At 46.8% G+C, this 20655-nt stretch overlaps 1 protein-coding gene and 1 long non-coding RNA gene across 2 annotated transcripts in view; one reads left to right on the forward strand and one right to left on the reverse strand.

Annotated features, from left to right (window-relative positions):
* The window catches only part of nipal2 (NIPA like domain containing 2), a 49591-nt gene that overhangs the window by 10453 nt on the left and 18483 nt on the right, over positions 1-20655 (forward strand). The window contains exon 2 of the mRNA XM_033019463.1: positions 16348-16416. Coding sequence (XP_032875354.1) covers positions 16348-16416 — 69 coding nt within the window. The remainder of the gene's footprint in view (positions 1-16347; positions 16417-20655) is intronic.
* LOC116972113 lies at positions 8481-20497 on the reverse strand. Its single transcript, XR_004411723.1, has 4 exons — positions 20381-20497; positions 16427-16429; positions 9862-9864; positions 8481-8494 (listed from the first exon to the last, which is right to left on the reverse strand). It is a non-coding gene; the product is annotated as an uncharacterized LOC116972113 (long non-coding RNA).

A 20655-nucleotide genomic window follows, 5' to 3' on the forward strand; every position in this document is an offset into this window, starting at 1 on the left:
GATATTTTGTAAACAATGTTGTAAACCGTTGTTATGCTGGAAAGGGAACAGAGAAGATTTACAAGGATGTTGCCAGGGCCAGAGGGTCGGAGCTATAGGGAAAGGTTGAGTAGGCTGGGTCTCTATTCCGTGGAGTGCAGGAGGATGAGGGGTGATCTTATAGAAATGTATAAAATCATGGGAGGAATAGGTTGGGTTGATGCACAGAGTCTCTTGTTCGGAGAAGGTGAATCAAGGACCAGAGGACATAGGCTTAAGGTGGAGGGGAAAAGATTTAATAGGAATCTGAGGGGTAACTTTTTCTCACAAAGAGTGGTGGGTGTATGGAACAAGCTGCCAGAGGAGGTAGTTGAGGCTGGGATTATCCCAACTTTTAAGAGGTAGTTAGGCAGGTACATGGATAGGACAGGTTTGTAGGGATATGGACCAAACGCAGGCAGGTTGGACTAGTGTAGCTGGGACATGTTGATTTTATCAACAACTAGAGAGCAGTCCTGACCTCCCATCTACCTCAATGGAGACCCTCGTACTATCTATAATCAGACTTTACTGTTGTTTATCTTGGACTAAACATTATTCCCTTTATCCTGTATCTGGACACTGTGGACAGCATGATTATAATCATGTACAGTCTTTCCGCTGACTGGATAGCACACAACAACAAAAAATTCACTGTACCTTGGTACATGTGACAATAAACTAAACTAAACAGAAGGTGGGTTAAGTAGCACCTCTGGAGATCATGGAAAGGTCACATTTCGAGTCGAAACCCTTCTTCAGACTGGAAGTGTCTTCTTATCTAGTCTAGAGATGGGACCCGACCTGAAACACCACCTCAAAGGTTCAAAGGTCAAAGGTTATTTTATTGGTCACATACACCTAGGTGTAGTGAAATGCTTCTTGCCATGCAGCACATAAAGAAAGAATACAGACATAACAGTAATAAAGAAACTTAAACATAAAAACATCCCCCCACAATGGTTCCCATTATGAGGGAAGGCACAAAGTCCAGTCCCATCCCCAGTTCACCCATAGTCAAGCCTATTGAGGCCTCCACAGTTGCCTCTACGGAGGCCCGATGTTCCAGGCCGTTCTCGCCGGGTGATGGTGCTCCGGCGTCGGGAGAATCCTCACAGCGGCTTGCGATACCTGGAACGGCCGCTTCCTTACTGGAGGCCGTGGCTTCCAAAGCCAACAAGGCCGCGCCGGATGGAGCTCCACAACTGGTGATCTCGCCGAGAGATCCCAGGCTCCCGATGTTAAAGTTCAGCACCGCCGCCCGCGGCTGGCCGCTCCACAGTCCTACAGCTCCGCGATGTTTCATCGGCGGTCTCAGCTCACCGGAGCTCCAGCGCGGCAACCCGGGCAAGGCAACGCCCGCTCCGCGATAGCGCTCCAGCGCTGTGCCGCCTCCGAAGCCGAGGTTCTGGGCGGTCCCCGACAGGAAATGCCGCTCCAGGCCCGCTGTGAGGACGGGTCGACGGTGCAGCCCGGAGAAAAGCTGCCTCTCCGACCAGGTAGGGAACCCTAGAAAGCAGTTTCCCCCTTCCCCGCCCCCCACCCCCACATAAAAAAGGCTAGAACTCCAGAACAAAAAACTCAACTAACTAAAAATAAAAAAAAGAGAGAAAAAACAGACAGCTGCAGGCTGGGCAGCCATACCACACAGGACGGCAGCCCCTCAAGACCCACCCAAGACCCACCTATCCATGTTCTCCAGAGATGTTTATTTTATAGGTTAATTGGCCCTCGTGTAGGGAGTGGGTGAGAAGGTGGGATGACATAGAGCTAGTGTGTATGGGTGATCGATGGTTGGTGTGGACTCGGTGGGCCAAAGGGCCTGTTACCAAACTGCATCTCTAAACTAATCTTCCTCTGGCAACTTGTTGCATATGCGCACCACTCTCTGTGTGAAAAAGGTTCTCCTTAAGTTCCTATTAAATCTTTCCCCTCTAACTTTAACCCTGTACCCTTTCACTTTTAGACTTCTCTACTCTGGGGAAAAGACTGTGGTTGTTCAATTTATCTTGTCCCTCATGAGTTTATAAACCTCTATAAGGTCACCCCTCAGCCCCCTGCACTCCAGGGAAACTAGATCCATCCGATCCAGCCTTCACATATATATCAAACCCTACAAACCCGGTTACTTCCTCATGAATCTTCATTTCTACCGTTTCTAATGTAATGTCATCCTTCCTGTAGCAGGTCAATCAGTGAGTATTCTACTGAGTGTACAGTACAGTATTCTGAGTGTACAGCAATGTATTCTACTGAGTGTACAGTTGTAACATGATGTCCCAACTGCCGGGCAAATTATGGGCAAATGGAACTCGCATGGATGACGCATCTCTGTCGACATGAACGAGATGGGCCAAAGGACCTGTTTCCATGCTTCATGACTCCATCACAATGGTGGAACTGGCACTGATTCTTCTCCTCCCCTTCTCCCCACTTCTCTCTCCACTTCTTCGCCACTTCTCTCCCCCATCTCTCTCTCCTTCTCTCCCCTTCTCCCCGTTCTCTCCCTCCCTACCGTGCTCTGTGGCAGCCGTTTACCTTCCTCTTCATCGTGCAGACAGCGCTCCTCCGCTCTCCATGGCCCCCACCTGCGCGATGTGTGTGTGTGTGTGTGTGTGTGCGGTCGGTAGCAAAGATCCTGTAGGATCTTTGGTCGGTAGATGAAGCGCTCACGCTTCGGTCGATCCAGGTCGAGGCTTTCCAGGCGAGTGATCAAAACCCCCGGCAACCTCATGGAAACCTTGGGTCGCGGGCAAGGTCACCAGAGGTTTCCGTTCAGGTTCCCTAAGTGGGACAGGGGCATAAGGCAACAAATCTACCACTGTGCCACTGTGCTGCCCATAGTGTCAGCATGGACAAGTTGGGCTGAAGGGCCTGTTTCTCTGCTGCAGGAGCCTATGATTCTAAACTCAATTCACTGCAGATGGCAGGGATTTTGTGCTAACCTATCACCCAGAACACTGGCACAGGAGTGAGCTGTCTGAGGGAAGGTCATTCTGAGAGTACAGGGCGTAACATAGCACTAGACTTTGGATTAGACAGCCAAGTGGCGTCCATGTCAACCAGCAATCACCCCTCCTCCTCCCGGTTAGCACGCTGAGGGGCCTCGCCAAGTGGGGACCAGGCCCACCGTGGTGAATGTACACCCGACTAAATTTAGAGATACAGCGTGGAAACAGGCCCTTCGGCCCACCGAGCCTATGTCGACCAGCAATTACTGCGTACACAAGTACTATCCTACACACTAGGGACAATGTACAGAATCCAATTAACCGACAAACCCGCATGGTTTTGGAATTTGGGAGGAAATTGGAGCATCCAGAATAAGTTCATGTTCATAAGTTATAGGAGCAGAATTAGGCCATTCAACCCATCAAGCCTACTCCACCATTCAATCATGGCTGATCTATCTTTTTCTCTCAACCCCATTCTCCTGCCTTCTCCCAAAAACCATTGACATACACGGCAAATGAACAAATTTGCAGATTGTACAAAAGTTGGTGGTTTTGCAGATTGTGAAGATGGTTGTGAAAAATTGCAGCAGGATATTGATCCATTGGCCACATGGGCTGAAGAATGGTTGATGGAATTTAATACAGAGAAATATGAGGTGTTGCATTTCGAGAGGTCTAACATTGGCAGGACCTAAACAGTGAATGGTCGGGCTCCGGGGAGTGTTGTAGAGCAGAGGGATCTAGGAGTTGGGTTCCTTGAAGGTGGAGTCGCAGGTAGTTTGGGTGGTCAAAAAGTTTTTGGCACATTGGGCTTCATCAGGCAGAGTATTGAGTATAGAAATTGGGAGGTCATGTTGCAGTTGCATAAGATATTGGCATTTAGAGTATTGTGTTCAGTTCTGGGCACCATGCGATAGAAAAGATGTTGCCGCTGGAAAGGGTACAGAGAAGATTTACGAGGATATTGCCAGGACTAGAAGGTCTGAGCTATAGGGAGAGGTTGAGTAGGTTGGGACTCTATTCCTTGGAGCACAGGAGGATGAGGGGTGATTTTAGAGGTGTATAAAATCATGAGAGGATTAGATCGGGTAGAGGCACAGAGTCCCAGGCCTAGAGTAGGACCCGAGGACATAGGTTCAAGGTGAAAGGGAAAAGATTTAATAGGAATCTGAGGGGGTAACCTTTTCACGCATAGGGTGGTGCGTGAATGGAATAAACTGCCAGAGAATGAAGTTGAGGAAGGGACTATCCCAATATTTAAGAAACAAACAGGTAAATGGATAGGACCATTTGGAGGGATATGGACCAAAAGCGGGCAGATGGGATTAGTGTAGCTGGGACATGTTGGGCCGAAGGGCTTGTTTCCACTGTATCACTCTATGACTCTATGACTATGATCCTTCTAAACTCCAGCGAGTACAGGCCCAGTGCCTTCAAACGCTCATCATATGTTAACCCAAACATTCCTGCGATCATTCTTGTAAACCTCCTCTGGACCCTCTCCAACACCAGCACATCCTTCCTCAGATACAGGAGTCAAAAATGTTCACAATGCTCCAAATGCAGTCTAACCAGTGCCTTATAAAGCCTCAGCATTACAAGCCTGTTTTTATTATATTCTAGTCCTCTCGAAATAAATGCTATCATTGCATTTTCCTTCCTTACTACCGATTCGTCTTGCAAATGAATGGTCACAGGTAGAATGTACAAACTCCATGCAGACTGCACCCAAGTTCAGGATTGAACCCATGTCTCTGGCACTGTGAGGCAGCAACTCTACACTGCACCATTGTGCTGTCCTTATTGACTTATAGACTCCTTGCCAATACAAAGAGCATCTGGGAGATGGACAGGGATGAATTTTCCTGTGGACATGCATCGGTGGACATGCATGGGTGGAGATGCATCATTGCTAGAGATAGCCTCTGATTTTGGCTTACAGCTTGTGATGGTATTTAGAGCTGCCACAGAGCGTTCAGTGTTAATATCCAACATTGCAGTGTTGAGATGATAAAGTGGATTGCACTCATTTCATTAATTGCAGCGTTTGCAAAGCTTTTTATATTCAAACACTGAAATATAATTGAAGTTGTCAAGAGTCAAGAGTGTTTTATTGTCAAATGTCCAGAAACAGAGAGAAGGAACAGGTGACATGGGAAAGGGAAACAAGAGATATAGACAATGCTGCAGAGAGATATAAAAATGAATGAAAGATATGCAAAAAATTAAAATGATAAAGGAAACAGGCCATTGTTTGCTAGGTGAGAAAGAAAATATGGTGTGACTTGGGTGGGGGAGGGACAAAGAGAGGGGGAATGCAAGGGGTACTTGAAATTAGAGAAATTAATATTCATACCCCTGGATGTAAGCTGCCCAAGCGAAATATGAGATGCTGTTCCTCCAATTTGCGTTTAGCCTCACTCTGGCAATGGAGGAGGCCTAGGACAGAAAGGTCAGTGTGGGAATGGGAAGGAGAATTAAAGTGTTTATCAACCGAGATATCAGGTAGGTCCAGGCGGACTGAGCGAAGGTGTTCAGCAAAACGATCGTCCAGTCTGTGTTTGATCTCGCAGATGATTAAGAGTCCACATCTTGAACAACAGATACAGTAGATGGTCTCCCATCTCTCACTAGCCTGGCAATGAAACAGCCTCCTTCAAGTTTATTGTCATCTGCACAAGTATGGTCTTGTTCTTTTTGCGTATGGCGTGCACAGCCTAAAGTTGTAGGCCGACTTGTTCTATTTGATCTTATTTGATTGTGCACGCCGGGTTGATTGCATTTGTCGAAACAGGGCGGACCACGTGAAGGTTGCAATCTCCCACCCCACAAGTATGGTGAGGTACAGGTACAATGACAACCTTGCTAGCACCAGCAACACAGGCACATAGACTCAGACAACACACAAAAAAACAAATTATACATAAACTATACATAAATGACTCATAAAATACAAACAGAAAGAAGACTGTACAAATGAAATAAGATATTAATGCAAAAACATAGAGTCATACGGCACGGAAACATCCCCTTCGGCCTAACTTGCCCAGGTCAAACAAGATGCCCCTCTACACTAGTCCCACCTGTCTGCATCCCTCGAAACATTTCCTATCCACGTACCTATCCAAATGTCCTTTAAATTCTGTTATAGTTTCTGCCTCAACAACCTGGCAGCTCGTTCAATATACCCACCACCTTCTGTGTGAAAAAGTTGCCCCTCAGGCTCCTATTAAATCTTTTCCCTCTCACCTTAAACATATGACCTCTGGTTCTTGATTCCCCTACTCTGGGTAAAAGACCCTGTCTAGTCCAATCATGATTTTGTACACTTCTATAAGATCACCCCTCATCCTCCTGTTGTCAAGGAATAAAGTCCTAGACTGTCCAGCATCTACCCACAGCTCAGGCCCTGAAGTCCTGGCAACATCCTTATACACCTTCTCCGCAATCTTGCCAGCTGAACAACACCCTTTCTGGAGCAGGGTGACCAAAACCAAACACAACATTTCAAATGCGGCCTTACCAACATATTGTACAATCCTAACATAAAACATAGTTTGGAAAAAAAACAAATCAATAGTGGTGCAAGAGGTAGTCCATAGTGATGCGTTGCCGATGTAGCATTAGGCTTGTGTGGGTCAGTTCAAGAACTAGGCCAGCACGGTGGCGCAGTGGTAGAGTCGCTTCCTTACAGCACCAGAGACCCGGGTTCGATCCTGACTACGGGTGCTGTCGGTACGGAGTTTGTACATTCTCCCCGTGACCGAGTGGGTTTTCTCTGGGTGCTCCAGATTCCTCCCACACACTTTGTTGTTTACTTTGGCTTTGGTTACAAATTGTAAATTGTCCCTAGTGTGTAAGATAGCGGTAATGAACGGGGATCGCTGGTCTGCGTGGACATGGTGGGCTGAAAGGCCTGTTTCTGTGCTGTATCTTTAAAGTAAACTAAACCTGATGGTTGTAGGAAGTAGCTGTTCCTGAACCTGGTGATGTGGGACTTCAGGCTTCGGTACCTCCTGCCCGACGATAACCATGAGAAGGGGGCACGGCCCGGTGATGGGGATCATTGATGTTAGATGCCACCTTCTGGAGGCAGCGCCTGGTGGATGCTGTCGATGGAGGAGAATTTCCTATTTCCAATTCTTAAACTGACTCGAGAAACTGAGGTGTGGAAAGAACATTTTCATTTTAATGAACTTTTTGTCCTGGGCATCCAGGCAGGTATTTTTTTGGATCTACGCCAGCCCTGGGAGAGTTGTTATCTCACTTCCTTGTTGGCTTCAGATCCACTGTCAGAGACTTTGGACTTTAGAGGTACAGAGCAGAAATAGGCCCTTGAGCCAGCAAACGAGGTGTTTGGGGCAGGGATCATTTTTCATTATAATAAGAAAAAAAAGCACTTACTAATACAAATATCATCTCTGAAGGTTAAACAAAAATCTGCGTTATATTTTAATTCATGAACAAACGGAAGCAGACTTGTAACTTTCTAGCTTGAAAATGGATACAATTTCTGCAAGGGAAAGTGAGTTCGAACACTTTGGGGCGACACCGTCGGCGCAGCGGTAGAGTTATTGCTTTACAGCGCCAGAGGCTTGGATTCGATCCTGACTATGGGTGCTGTCTGTACGGAGTTCGTACACTCTCCCTGTAACTGCATGCGTTGTCTCCGGGTGCTCTGGTTTCATCCCACAATCTAAAGACACACAGGTTTGCAGGTTAATTGGCTTCGGTAGGAATTGTAAATTGTCCCTAGTGTGTGTAGGATAGTGCTCGTGTAAAGGGATGGCAGGTCGGCATGGAATCTGTTGGCTCGAGGGCCTGTTTCCGCGCGGTATCTCTATGCTAAACTAAAGTAAACTGTGGCAGGGAGGTGCATAACCTGGTGTAGCGTGGAGAGAGGTGTACCTGAAGAGAGCTTTACTAAAAACAAAAGCGCAATCTGATTCCTACTTGCACATTCCACACCCCTCTGTCTGGCATTGATCCAGAATATATAGAATCTGGGAGAGATGTGGCCGTTCAGTCCACTGCGTGCCTACTCTCTCACAGAGATCGCAAGTTGGTCGACCATCTCCCTATCTGTCTCCTTCTGCTGATCATCTAGAGCGGCGCGGCATGACCGATAGAGCTGCCGCATCACTGCACCAGATCCTGTGTTCAATCCTGACCTTGGCTGCTTTAGACTCTTTAGACTGGAGATTAACGATACAGCATGGAAACAGGCCCTTTGGCCCAGCTGGTCCAGGCCAACCAGTGATCATCCCGTACACTAGCAATATCCTACACACTAGGGGGCAATTTACAGAGGCCAATTAACCTACAAACTCGTATGTCTACTCAACCATTCAATCATGGCTGATCTATCTTTCCCGCTCTACCCCATTCTCCTGCTTTCTCCCCATAATCCCTGACACTTGTACATATTATGTATCTGTCAATCTCTGCCTTAAAAATACCCATTGACTTGGCCTGGCAATGAATTCCACAGATTTACCATCACCTGACTAAAGAAATTCCTCCTCATCTCCTTCCTAAAGATACGTCCTGTTTTTCTGAGGCTGTGCCCTCTGGTCCTGGACTCTCCCACTAGTGGAATCATCCTCTCTACATCCACTCTATCCAGGCCTCTCACAATTTGGCCAGTTTCAATAGAAGAACTCATCCTTCTCAACTCCAGCAAGTAGAGGCCCAGCGCCACGAAAGGCTCATCGTACGTTAACCCCATCATCCCCGGGATCATTCTCGTAAAGTCAGCATCGCTGATATGGCAGAGCAGCAGCGGGTTAGCAAGGTGGTCCAGCCTGTCCTTCCAGCTCATTATTGGGCTTTGCACAAGCATGCAGCAGCGGAGTGGCTCTGTGTATTCCGTCCCAGCCAAACCTGCTTGCACCCCACATGCAGGGCACGTCTCAGCCTTGTAAACCACCCTTCCCTAAAACCTCCACATCTTTCCTGTAATGGGGTGACTAGAATTGCACACAGTATTCCAAATACTTCAAAAGACAACGAGAGAGAGATAGAGGGGGGGAGGGGGGGGGGGGGTAGAGAGGGTGAGGAGAGGGGATAGAGGAAAGAGAGTGGAGAGACTGAGGAGAGAGAGAAAGTGAGATAAGGAGAGAGAAGCGTAAGGAGAGAGAGTGGGTGAAGGGGACAGAGAGGGGAGAAAAAGAGAGGATATAGAGGGAGGAGAGAGAGAGAGGGAGGAGGGAGGGAAAACAGTGGAGAGTGCGGAAAGAGGAGAAATTAGAGGAGATAAAGATGAGAGCGTGAGCATAGGGAGAGAGGGAGGGGGAGATAGACAGAGGGAGAAAAGCCCACAACTTAACAGTGTAAGGTGGCACCATTGCCAGCGCTGGCTTCACTCAGTACTACACTGACGTGCCAGCCTAGGTTTTTGTGTTCCTGCATTCCCTCCCCTCCCCTCTCTCTCCCCCCTCCCCCAACTTAGTCAACCTACCAGTTCCACTGTTAGCATCCTTGTATCCCTCTCGTCAGCACATCTTCCCCTGCCAACGCTGGCTCATTATGCACTCTACCCTTCCTGTGGTTAACTTTTGCTGGCCCTGTTTCATTCTGGCCTTTTCTTGTTTGCATTCTCTCCCCCTATATCTTTCGGTCTGAAGAAGGGTTCCGACCCGAAACGTCATCTGTTCCTTTGCTCCAGAGATGCTGCCTGACCTGCTGTGTTACTCCAGCAATTTGTGTCTATCTTAGGTGTTTGCCCTTGTAGTTTATTGTCAGGTTGCGTGCTATCCAGTCAGCGGAAAAACTATTTGTTCTGGCCTTTACCTACCTCCAGTCCCCCCCCCCACCCCTACTTTCAGTCTGAAGAGGGGTTCCAACCAGAAATGTTTCCCGTCCTTTTTCTTCGGAGATGCTGCCTGACTCGCTGAGTTAGTCCAGCACTTTGTGTCTATTAGCGGAAAGACTGTGCATGATTACGATCGAGCTGCCCGGCCATTGTGTACAGATACAGGGTAAAGGGAATGATGTTTAGTGCAAAATAAAGTCCAGTAAAGTCCGATTAAAGATAGTCCGAGGGTCTCCAATGAGGTAGATGGTAGACACTAAAAATTGGAGTAACTCAGCGGGTCAGGCAGTATCTCTGGAGAAAAGAAAAAGGTGACATTTCGTGTCGAGACCCTTCTTCAGACTGAGAGTCAGGGGAAAGGGAAATGAGAGATATACTGCAGACAGTGATACAAGAGATATAGAACAAATGAATGAAAGATATGCTAAAAAAAGTAACAATGGTCAGGGCCGCTCACTAGTCGGTGAGGCATAGTTGAACTAGAGGCAGCAGTCTGAAGAAGCAAATTATGTAACTCTGCCTGAGATGATAGAATGATTGGATGGGCAGTGATGATGAGGAGTTTAGTGGGAGGGACTGTGGCCTGTGCCAGTTTGGGACAGCTGGTCTTTCACTCCCCACTACCCAGCCTCCAGTGTGTGGTTAGAGTCTGTACAATAGACCTGTTGTGGTCTGATGAACAATGAGCATCAGTGTGGGGAGCAGTTCATTCCTTGTGTTACTGGCGTGGACCATCACCAGTTTGCGGACAGAGGCAGGTTCTGTGGGACCTCCAACGCGTATCGGTATTGGTTTATTATTCTCACTTGTGCCTAGATACAGGGAAAAGCGTTTGTTTGAGTGCTATCCAGTCAAATCATTCTATGCACGAGCACAATCAAACCGCACACAGGTGCAACAGATAGTGCAAACATCAAAATACCGCTGCATCCAGTCATTGTCAAACAGGCCCTTCGGCCCAACTTGCCCACACCGACCAACATGCCGCGTCTACACTAGTCCCACCAGCCTGCTTTTGACCCATATCCCTCTAAACCTGTCCTATCGATGTACCTGTTTCTTGTATGTTGCGATAGTCCCTGCCTCAACTACCTCCTCCGGAAGCTCGCCCCATACACTACCCTTTGTGTAAAAAAGTTACCTCTCAGTTACCTCTATTATATGTTTCTCCCCTCATCTTACACTATGTCCTCTGGTTCTCAATTCCCTACACTAGGCAAGAGACTCTGTGTGTTTATCTGATCTATTCCTCTCATGATTTTGTGCACCTTTATAAGATCACCCCATCATGCTCCTGCGCTCCAAGGAATAGAGTCCTAACCTGCTCAACCTCTCCTTATAGCTCAGGCCCTCGAGTCCTGGCAACACCCTCGTAAATCTTCTCTGCACCCGTTACAACTTGACAACATCTTTACTGTAACATGGTGCCCAGAACTGCATCTAAATGCATCTCACATAGGCCTTATATAACTGCAAACATGACCTCCCAACTTCTATACTCAATACCTTGATGAATGCCAATGTGTCAAAAGCCTTTTTGACCACCCTATCTACCTGTGACTCCACTTTCAAGGAACTATGTACCCATTGCACTCCTAGATCCTTCTGTTCTACAACACTCACCAGAGTCGTACCATTCACTATTTAGGTATTGCCCATTTTTACTTACCACAATAAAACACCTCACCTTAAACCTATGTCCTCTGGTTATCGATTCCTCTGGGCAAGAGACTCTGTGCATCTAACCTAGAGGTGGGGAACCTGCGGCCTTCTAGGCCATTAAGTGCGGGCCTTTTGAATGAATCCAAATTTTGTAGAACAAATCCTTTTATTTTTATTTAACCATATAACCATATAACAATGACAGCACGGAAAACAGGCCATCTCGGCCCTTCAAGTCCGTGCCGAACACTTACTTTCCCCTAGTCCCATCCACCTGCACTCAGACTATAACCCTCCATTCCTTTCCCGTCCATATACCTATCCAATTTATTTTTAAATGATAAAATTGAACCTGCCTCCACCACTTCCACTGGAAGCTCATTCCACATAGCTACCACTTACTGAGTGGCAGTGTAGGGAAAATATTGTGAGCCCTGAGGCTTGGGATGGTTTAGAACTGGCTGTGAGTGGCTCTAGTACAAGTACATTGAAGAAGGAACTGCAGATGCTGGAAAATCGAAGGTAGACAAAAATGCTGGAGAAACTCGGCGGGTGAGGCAGCATCTATGGAGCGAAGGAAATAGGCAACGTTTCGGGTCGAGACCCTTCTTCAGACCTGACTAACAGCTAACTTAATGCGGCATTCCAACATGAAAAGGTTCCCCACCCCTGGTCTAACCGATCTATTTCTCTCAATCCTCTCATGAATTTGTATACCTCTATAAGATCTGAATGCAAATATATCTGCATGGACGGTGTAGGGAAAATATTGTAAGCCTTGAGGCCTGGGATAATAATAATAATAATAAATTTTATTTATGGGCGCCTTTCAAGAATCTCAAGGACACCTAATGGGTTGGAATGGGTTGGATGGGTTGGAACTGGCTGTGAGAGGCTCTAGTACAAGTCATTTGTACACCTGAATAGTGTTGTACTTTGCTGAGGCAATAGTCCCTGTAGAATTCCTCACCATGTAAGGCAGTGGAGAAACAGTAGAGCTAGGGAGACCAAACACAATAGCGAGAAACAAGCCTCCTAAGTTCCTAAGGTGATTCTATTGACTTCTCTAACTTCAAATTGCTTTCCCTCTCTCTCCATCCCTCCCCATTCCGAGTCCTCCAACCAGTCTGACTGTCCCCCTGATTAAAATCTATCTCTTTTTGCTTCATTGTCAACTTCTCCGAGCTAACAGTGATCTATTCTACATTTTCCTTGAGCCCCATCTTCTTTGATGTCCCGTTTTCACATCTTACCTTTCCTTATCTCTGTGTCTCCCTCTCCCCTGACTCTCAATCTGAAGAAGGGTCTCGACCTGAAACATCACCCATTCCTTCTATCCAGGGTTGCTGCCTGTCCTGCTGAGTTACTCCAGCATTCGCTCAGTCTGCCTTGGCCTATGCGATCACCCAGTTGCCAAACACTTTAACTCCCATTCCCATTCCCATTCTGACCTTTCTGTCCTGGGCCTAACTCCACTGTCAGAGTGAATCAGCAACTTAGAAACATAGAAACATAGAAAATAGGTGCAGGAGGAGACTATTCGGCCCTTCGAGCCATTCATTGTGATCATGGCTGATCGTCCCCAATCAATAACCCGTGCCTGCCCTCTCCCCATATCCCTTGATTCCATTAGCCCCTAGAGCTCTATCTAGCTCTCTTAAATCCATCCAGTGATTTGGCCTCCACTGCCCTCTGTGGCAGTGAATTCCACAAATTCACAACTCTCTGGGTGATAAAGTTTTTTCTCATCTCAGTCTTAAACGGCCTCCCCTTTATTCTAAGACTGTGGCCCCTGGTTCTGGACTCGCCCAACATTGGGAACATTTTTCCTGCATCTAGCTTGTCCAGTCCTTTTATAATTTTATATGTTTCTAGAAGATTCCCCCTCATCCTTCTAAACTCCAGTGAATACAAGCCTAGTCTTTTCAATCTTTCCTCATATGACAGTCCTGCCATCCCAGAGATCAATCTCGTGAACCTACGCTGCACTGCCTCAATCACAAGGATGTCCTTCCTCAAATTAGGAGACCAAAACTGTACACAATACTCCAGATGTGGTCTCACCAGAGCCCTATACAACTGCAGAAGAACCTCTTTACTCCTATACTGAAATCCTCTTGTTATGAAGGCCAACATTCCATTAGCTTTCTTCACTGCCTACTGTACCTGTAAGCCAACTTTCAGTGACCGGTGTACAAGGACACCCAGGTCTCGCTGCACCTCCCCCTTACCTAACCTAACCCCATTAGGATAATAATCTGCCCCCTTGTTTTTGCCTCCAAAGTGGATAACATCACATTTATCTATATTATACTGCATCTACCACGCATCTGCCCACTCACTCAACCTGTCCAGGTCACCCTGCAACCTCCTAACATCCTCTTCACAGTTCACACTGCCACCCAGCTTTGTGTCATCTGCAAACGTTCTAGTGTTGCTCCTAATTCCCTCTTCCAAATCATTAAATTATATGGTAAATAGTTGCGGCCCCAACACTGAGCCTTTCGGCACTCCACTCGCCACTGCCTGCCATTCTGAAAAGTTGACTCCTACTCTTTGCTTCCTGTCTGCCCATGTCAAACCCTACCCCCAATACCATGTGCTCTAATTTTAGTCACCAGTCTCCCGTGCGGGACCTTATCAAACTCTAACGCCGTGCCACTGTGCCATTGATGTGAATGGAGAGAGAAAGTGGGATTAGTGTGGGATTAGTTGAAATGAGTTGGCGTGGACTCGAGTTAGAGCACATCTACTGACATGTACATAAGTTCGGTGAGGTACAGGTTGAAATGAATTGAATTGAATACTTTATTGTTACATGTGACAAGTCACAGCGAAATTCTTTGCTTACATACCTGGCCTACGGTAGGCAAATGGTCGCCCATAAAGGGCACATACAAAGTTACAAATTCCTCCCGCCCCCCCACGACAGTTCCCCCTTTGTTCTCCCCACCCCCCTTCACAGCTGTCCCGCTACACCGGGTCCTCCTTTATTCCTTCTCTCTTCAATGCAAATCTTGCTTGCAGAAGCATCACAGGCAAATATACTCAAACAACACAAAGAAACATAAATTATACAAAATTCTACAATGAGAAATACTGGGGACAAATACAAGACATTAGTGCAACAAAAAAAAAGAAAACCAGTCCATGGTTTATTTTTAGTTTAGATTAGCACGGAAGCAGGCCTATTCGGTCAGAGTCCACGCCTGTTCACACTAGTTCTATGTTATCCCGCTTTCACGTACACTTCCAACACACTGGGGGCAATTTTACAGAGGGCCAACTAATCTACGAACCCACACATCTTTGGGATGTGGGAGGAAACCAAAGCACATGGTGGAAACCCACAAGGTCACAGGGAGAACATGCAAACTCTACACAGACAGAACCTGAGGTTAGGATCGAACCCTGGTCTCTGGGCTTTATCAGCTGTGCCACTGTGCTGCCCATGGTTAGTGCAAGAGGTGGGCCGAAGGGCCTGTTTCATCCTGAAATATCTCTCTAACATGCTCACAAACTCCTATGGAGAGTCATAGAGTGGCACAGAGGCCACACAGCATGGAAAGAGGCCCTCAGGCCCAACTTACCAAAGCCGACCAACATGTCCCATTTACACTAGTCCCACCTGCCTGTGTTTGAACCATATCCCTCTAACCCTGTCCTATCCATGTACCTGTCTAAATGTTTCTTAAATGTAGTGATAGTACTGTTTGTATGTTCATGTGTAGGAATAAAGCCTGACTTGTACAAGAGCCACTCGCAGCCAGTTCCAACCCATCCCCGTTATTCTTTTGCACTTGAGGAGAATTACAGCAAACTAATAACTTACCGAGACATCTTTGGGTCCGTGGAGCTGTGAGGTGGCAGCCCTAACTTTGTTCAGGTGATTTAATGTTTATATAAGTGCTTTCTCAGTGAGAAAGGCAGCACAGTGGCGCAGCGGTAGAGCTACTGCCTTACAGCGCCAGAGACCCAGGTTCGATCCTGACTACAGGCGCTCTCTGTACGGAGTTTGTACGTTCTCCCCGTGACCAGCGTGGGTTTTATCCGGGTGCGCCGGTTTCCTCCCACATTCTGAAGACGTGCAGGTTTGTAGGTTCATTGGCTTCTGTAAATTGTAAATTGTCCCCATTGTGTAGGATAGCGTTAGTGTAGGCGGTGCTCGCTGGACGGCACGGACACGGTGGTCCAAAGAGCCTCTTTACACGCTGTATTTCTAAAGTCTAAAGAACCAGATTGCCTGAAGTTGGCACCTATTGTACATTTAGTTTACTAAAGAACACAAAGTGCAGGAGTAACTCAGCGAGTTAGGCTTTGAGAGAGAACATGCATAGGTGATGTTTCGGGTCGTGACCCTTCTAGACATTCCTCTCCCGCTGTTCCAGGCTTCGATCGCCCCGACCTGCAATGGACCTCAACGTTACTTCATTATCTGTTGGATCCATGCCTTCCTCCCCTCTGTGTTCTCCAGAGATGCTGCCTGACCCACTGTTACTCCAGCACTTTGTATTTATGTAATAGCCAGCATCTACACTTCTTTGTTTCTACTGTTTGTAGAAAGGACATATCTTTAGAAAGGAGATGAGGAGGAATTTCTTTCGCCAGAGGGTGGTGAACATGTGGAATTCATTGCTACAGGCGGCTGTGGAGGCCGTCAATAGGTATTTTTAAAGCGGAGATTGACAGGTTTCTGATTAGGAAGGGCGTCAAAAGTTATAGGGAAAATGCAGGAGAATGGGTTTGAGAAGGAAAGATAGATCAGCCATGATTGAATGGCAGAGTAGACACGATGGGCTGAACGGCCTAATTCTGTTCCTAAAACATATGAACTAATGTAGGATTGGTTTACCTGATTACCCACTTGTACTTACCAATGTCTCATTTTCTTTTCTTTAGACAACCCTCCTGGGAACAATCTTAGCGATAACTGGAAATATCCTTATCAGTATATCTCTAAATATTCAGGTACTGTAACATTCTGTATCTTGGAAGTGTTTTTGCTTTATTTATCTGAATTTTCTTCAGACGGGTCCCAATTCAAAATGTCACCTATTCATGTTCTCCATAGGTGCTGACTGTCCCACTGAGTTACTCCAGCATTTTGTGTTGTATAGCGATATTCTTGCTTGCTGTAGACCAGGGGTTCTGCATAGGGGCCAGGGCGCATGTCTGTGAGCGGATGGCGGCCACATCTATCACGTGCACACATGGATCGCACCCCCATCCCGCCCCGGTTGGCAGGCAACAAATCACGTGTTCACATAGATCCCGCCCCTTCGAGAACGCCACCCGGAGCACTGGCCCCTAGTTACCAAAGATGCTATAGCAAGCAAGATAGACCACTCGACGAAAAAGACGTAGTACAGTCATGGGCATATTCATGGGTAATTTTCGGCCCCATTTCCGTAACCGGCTTCCGTCTCCGCACCAAAGATCCGATAGCGGAGCAAAGATACTAGTGCGGAGACGGAAGCCGGTTACGGAAACATCCTCGTAAAAATAAAAGTTATTTGGTAAAAATCTTCTCCTCATTTATAATTATAATTTATTAACACAAACTGTCCCCCCGCAACGTTGATTACATTGTGAGAGGGATACCCAAAGTCGGGTCGGGTTACTGAAATGGATGAAAAAAAGGCCCACGTTCTGCTCCGTTGCGTACTACCCGTCAGCCCATTGCAGTTAGCAGGAGTGGTCTATCTTGCTCCGCTATAGGATCTTTGCTAGTTACGGGTGCTCGCGAACATGGCGCACCTACGGACCATTGCCTTGGCTCTGTCCTGAAGTCGGTGGCTCAAATACTCACACTAACTCATCCCCGGCCTATTAACAACCCCGATCCTGACAGTGAAGCCCAGACACAGAAGGTGCGTGGCCGTGACGGCGGCTTTGCGCAGGATGCGGTACAGCCAGAACTCGGCGCTGCTCGGCACTGCTCGGCACTCGCCACTGCTCGCCGCTGCTCTGCGGCTCCGCTATTGTGGCCTCCAGCGCAGGCCTCCTTGGATCCTTGCCTGGGCACCGCGGCCTCGGGCCCGGGAGGTACCAGAGATGACGGAAGTCCGCGGGCCGGATAAATATGGGAACAAAAATACGTAAATTCTTCCTAGTTTGTATACAGTGGGAAAATGGGATAACATAGAACTTGTGTGAACAGGTGATTCAGTGGGTTGAAGGGCTGTTTCCATGCTGTATCTCTAAACAAAAAGCATTTGTTCACGTGCTATCAGCTATGCAGTTAAATTATACAAAGGGGTTAGTGGGATTTAGGGGTATTAGCTACAAGGAGAGGATGGACAAGCTTGGATTGTTTTCTCTGGAATGCCGTAGGTTGAGGGGAGACCTGATAGAAATATATTATTAGGAGCATAGATAGGGTAGACAGTCAAATCATTTTCCCCCTGAGTAGGAATGTCAAAGACTAGGGGACGTAGCTATAAGGGGAGAGGGCTAAAGGTTAAAGGAGATGTGTGGGGCAGGTTTTATTTATACAGAGGGTGGTGAATGCCTGGAATGTGCTGTTAGGGGTGGAGGTGGGGTGGATACAACTGTGGTGTTTGAGAGGCTTTTAGATAGGCACATGGATATAGAGGAGGGACATGGAACATATGCAGGCTGAGGGGAATAGTTTAACTTGGCATCATGTTTGGCACATAAATTGTGGGCCGAAGGGTCTGTTCCTGCACTGTACTGTTCTATGTTCTATATACTACACATGAGTACAATCAGGGCATACACAATTACTACAGGTAGTGCAAAGAGAAAAATACCCCAGAGTGTAGGATATACCGTTACAGTTACAGGGAAAAAAGTGCAATGAAGTAGGTTGGAAGATCAGGACTACACCCTAGTTTATGGGAGGACCATTCAGTAATCTGATAACAGTGAGGATGAAACTGTTTCCTAATATACTAATGAAACAATATCATTTATTGTCTTGAAGAAGGGTTTCGGCCCGAAACGTCGCCTATTTCCTTCGCTCCATAGATGCTGCTGCACCCGCTGAGTTTCCCCAGCAATTTTGTGTACCTTCATTTATTGTCTTGTTTAGTTAAGAGATACAGCGCGGAAACAGGCCCTTCAGCCCACTGTGTCCGCGTCGATCAGCGATCCCCACACACTAATACCATTCTATACACTAGGGACAATTTACAAATATACCAAGCCAATTAGCCTACAAACCTGTATGTCTTTGGAGTGTGGGAGGAATCTGGAGCGCCCGGAGAAAACCCATGCAGGTCACTAAGAGAACATACAAACTCTGTACAAACAAGCACCGTTAGACAGGATCGAACCCCAGGTCTCTGGCGATGGAAGGCAGTAACTCTACTGCTGCGTCTTCGTGTCGGCCCAAAGTGAAATGTTTCAAAGTGTTCTTTAAGCGATTGAAGATATGATTAAGACAGAAGGAACTGCAGATGCTGATAAAATTGAAACCAATTATGACTGCTTGATTGAGTCCTGACCAACTGGTCCTTGACTTGGAGGTCAAATTGGATTGTAACCTTTGAAACATTCCCCATCCTACATAACCAGCCATGCTCTGCATTCACACTGCCTTCTATTGATCGCCCACAGCAAGCAGACGCCCCCAGGGAACGGACTTTTAGAATTCTCAATCGCATTTACAAATCCTAACGTGCCCTCATCTGATACATGTCTCCCAAACTCTTTGTAAACGGCGCCATAACATGACGACTGTGCATTTGTGGGTTGTGCAAAAGAATTTCACTGTGCTGTACTTACGTGACAATGAAGACCCACTGAACCCTCTCCACCTCTTGTGTGGGGCCGACCTGCAGATGCTGGTTTAAACCGAAGACAGACACAAAAAACTGGAAACCCTTCAAGTAACCCCTGTATCCCCTCTCTCTCCATCCCTCCCCAACCCTAGTCGGCATGCTAGTTTTACTGTTGACCTGTTGAGTTCCACTGTCTTTATAACGTCTTATCACACAGTCAACAATGGACCATTGTGGGCTCCACATTTCTTTGACTATCGTTGCTTACTACATATCTTCCATTCATTTGTCCTAAATACTGTCTATATCTCTCTTTCCCCTTTCCCCTGACTCTCAGTCTGAAGAAGGGTCACGGCCCAAAACGTCACCTTTTCTCCAGAGATGCTGCCTGGCCCGCTGAGTTACTCCAGCTTTTTGTGTGTCTCTCCTCTTCTTGTTCCAACCAGGCTTGCCATGAATGTTACCCTTGAGCAACTGCTTTATGTGACATTCCAGGCCACTTTACGGCTATTTGAGCCATTTTGCGCAATAGTAGTGTCGTAACCTCCCACAACAGGCCACTTGTTATGTTTGTCTGACAGGTCAGACAAATCCCTAATTTTAACATCTCATTCAACGCCTGGATAGAATGGATGCGGAGAGGATGTTTCCACTAGTGGAATAGTCTTGGACGAGAGACCATAGCCTCAGAATAAAAGGACGTACCTTTAGAAAGGAGATGAGGAGGAATTTATTTAGTCAGAGGGAATTCATTGCCACAGACGGCTGCGGAGGCCAAGTCATTGGATATTTTTAAGGCAGAGATTAACAGATTCTTGGTTAGTATGGGTGTTCGGGGTTATGGGAGAAGGCAGGAGAAGGGAAAGATAGATCAGAAATGATTGAATGGCGGAGTAGACTTGATGGGCTGAATGGCCTCATTCTGCTCCTATAGCGTATGAACCTATGAACGTACGAACACCACACCCCTCCCTCGACTGCAGTGCCGGCTTGGTTTGTTTTGTATTCATGGTCTGGGGTGTGATTTGGACTGTTACCTTACTGACTCGCAGATGAAGTGGATCCCAGAATGTAAAATACTGGAACGTCCTTTCTTCTTTATTCTCCTAGCAGAGGCTTCACTTATCACAACTCCGAACGTCCCAGTCCAACTGGGTTTAGGAATCAGGCATAATCAAGGCAAATACCAGCTGTTATGAGGCACCTAAACCATCCTATCAACAACTAGAGAGCAGTCCTGAGCTACTATCTACCTCATTGGAGACCCTGGAGCGATCTTTCATTGGGCTTTGCTAGATTTTATCCTGCACGAAACATTATTAACTAAATGCTTCTAACATCAGCAGTATTACACAAATCATGTGGGATGCAGAGAAGAATGTGGCATTCAAGTCTCGTTTTTTGAACAATCTTTTCCTTTACGCAGGCTTGGATAGTCTATGTAGAAACAAGGAACTGCAGG

Source organism: Amblyraja radiata, chromosome 4 (assembly GCF_010909765.2).
Source record: "Amblyraja radiata isolate CabotCenter1 chromosome 4, sAmbRad1.1.pri, whole genome shotgun sequence".
NCBI lineage: Eukaryota > Metazoa > Chordata > Chondrichthyes > Rajiformes > Rajidae > Amblyraja > Amblyraja radiata.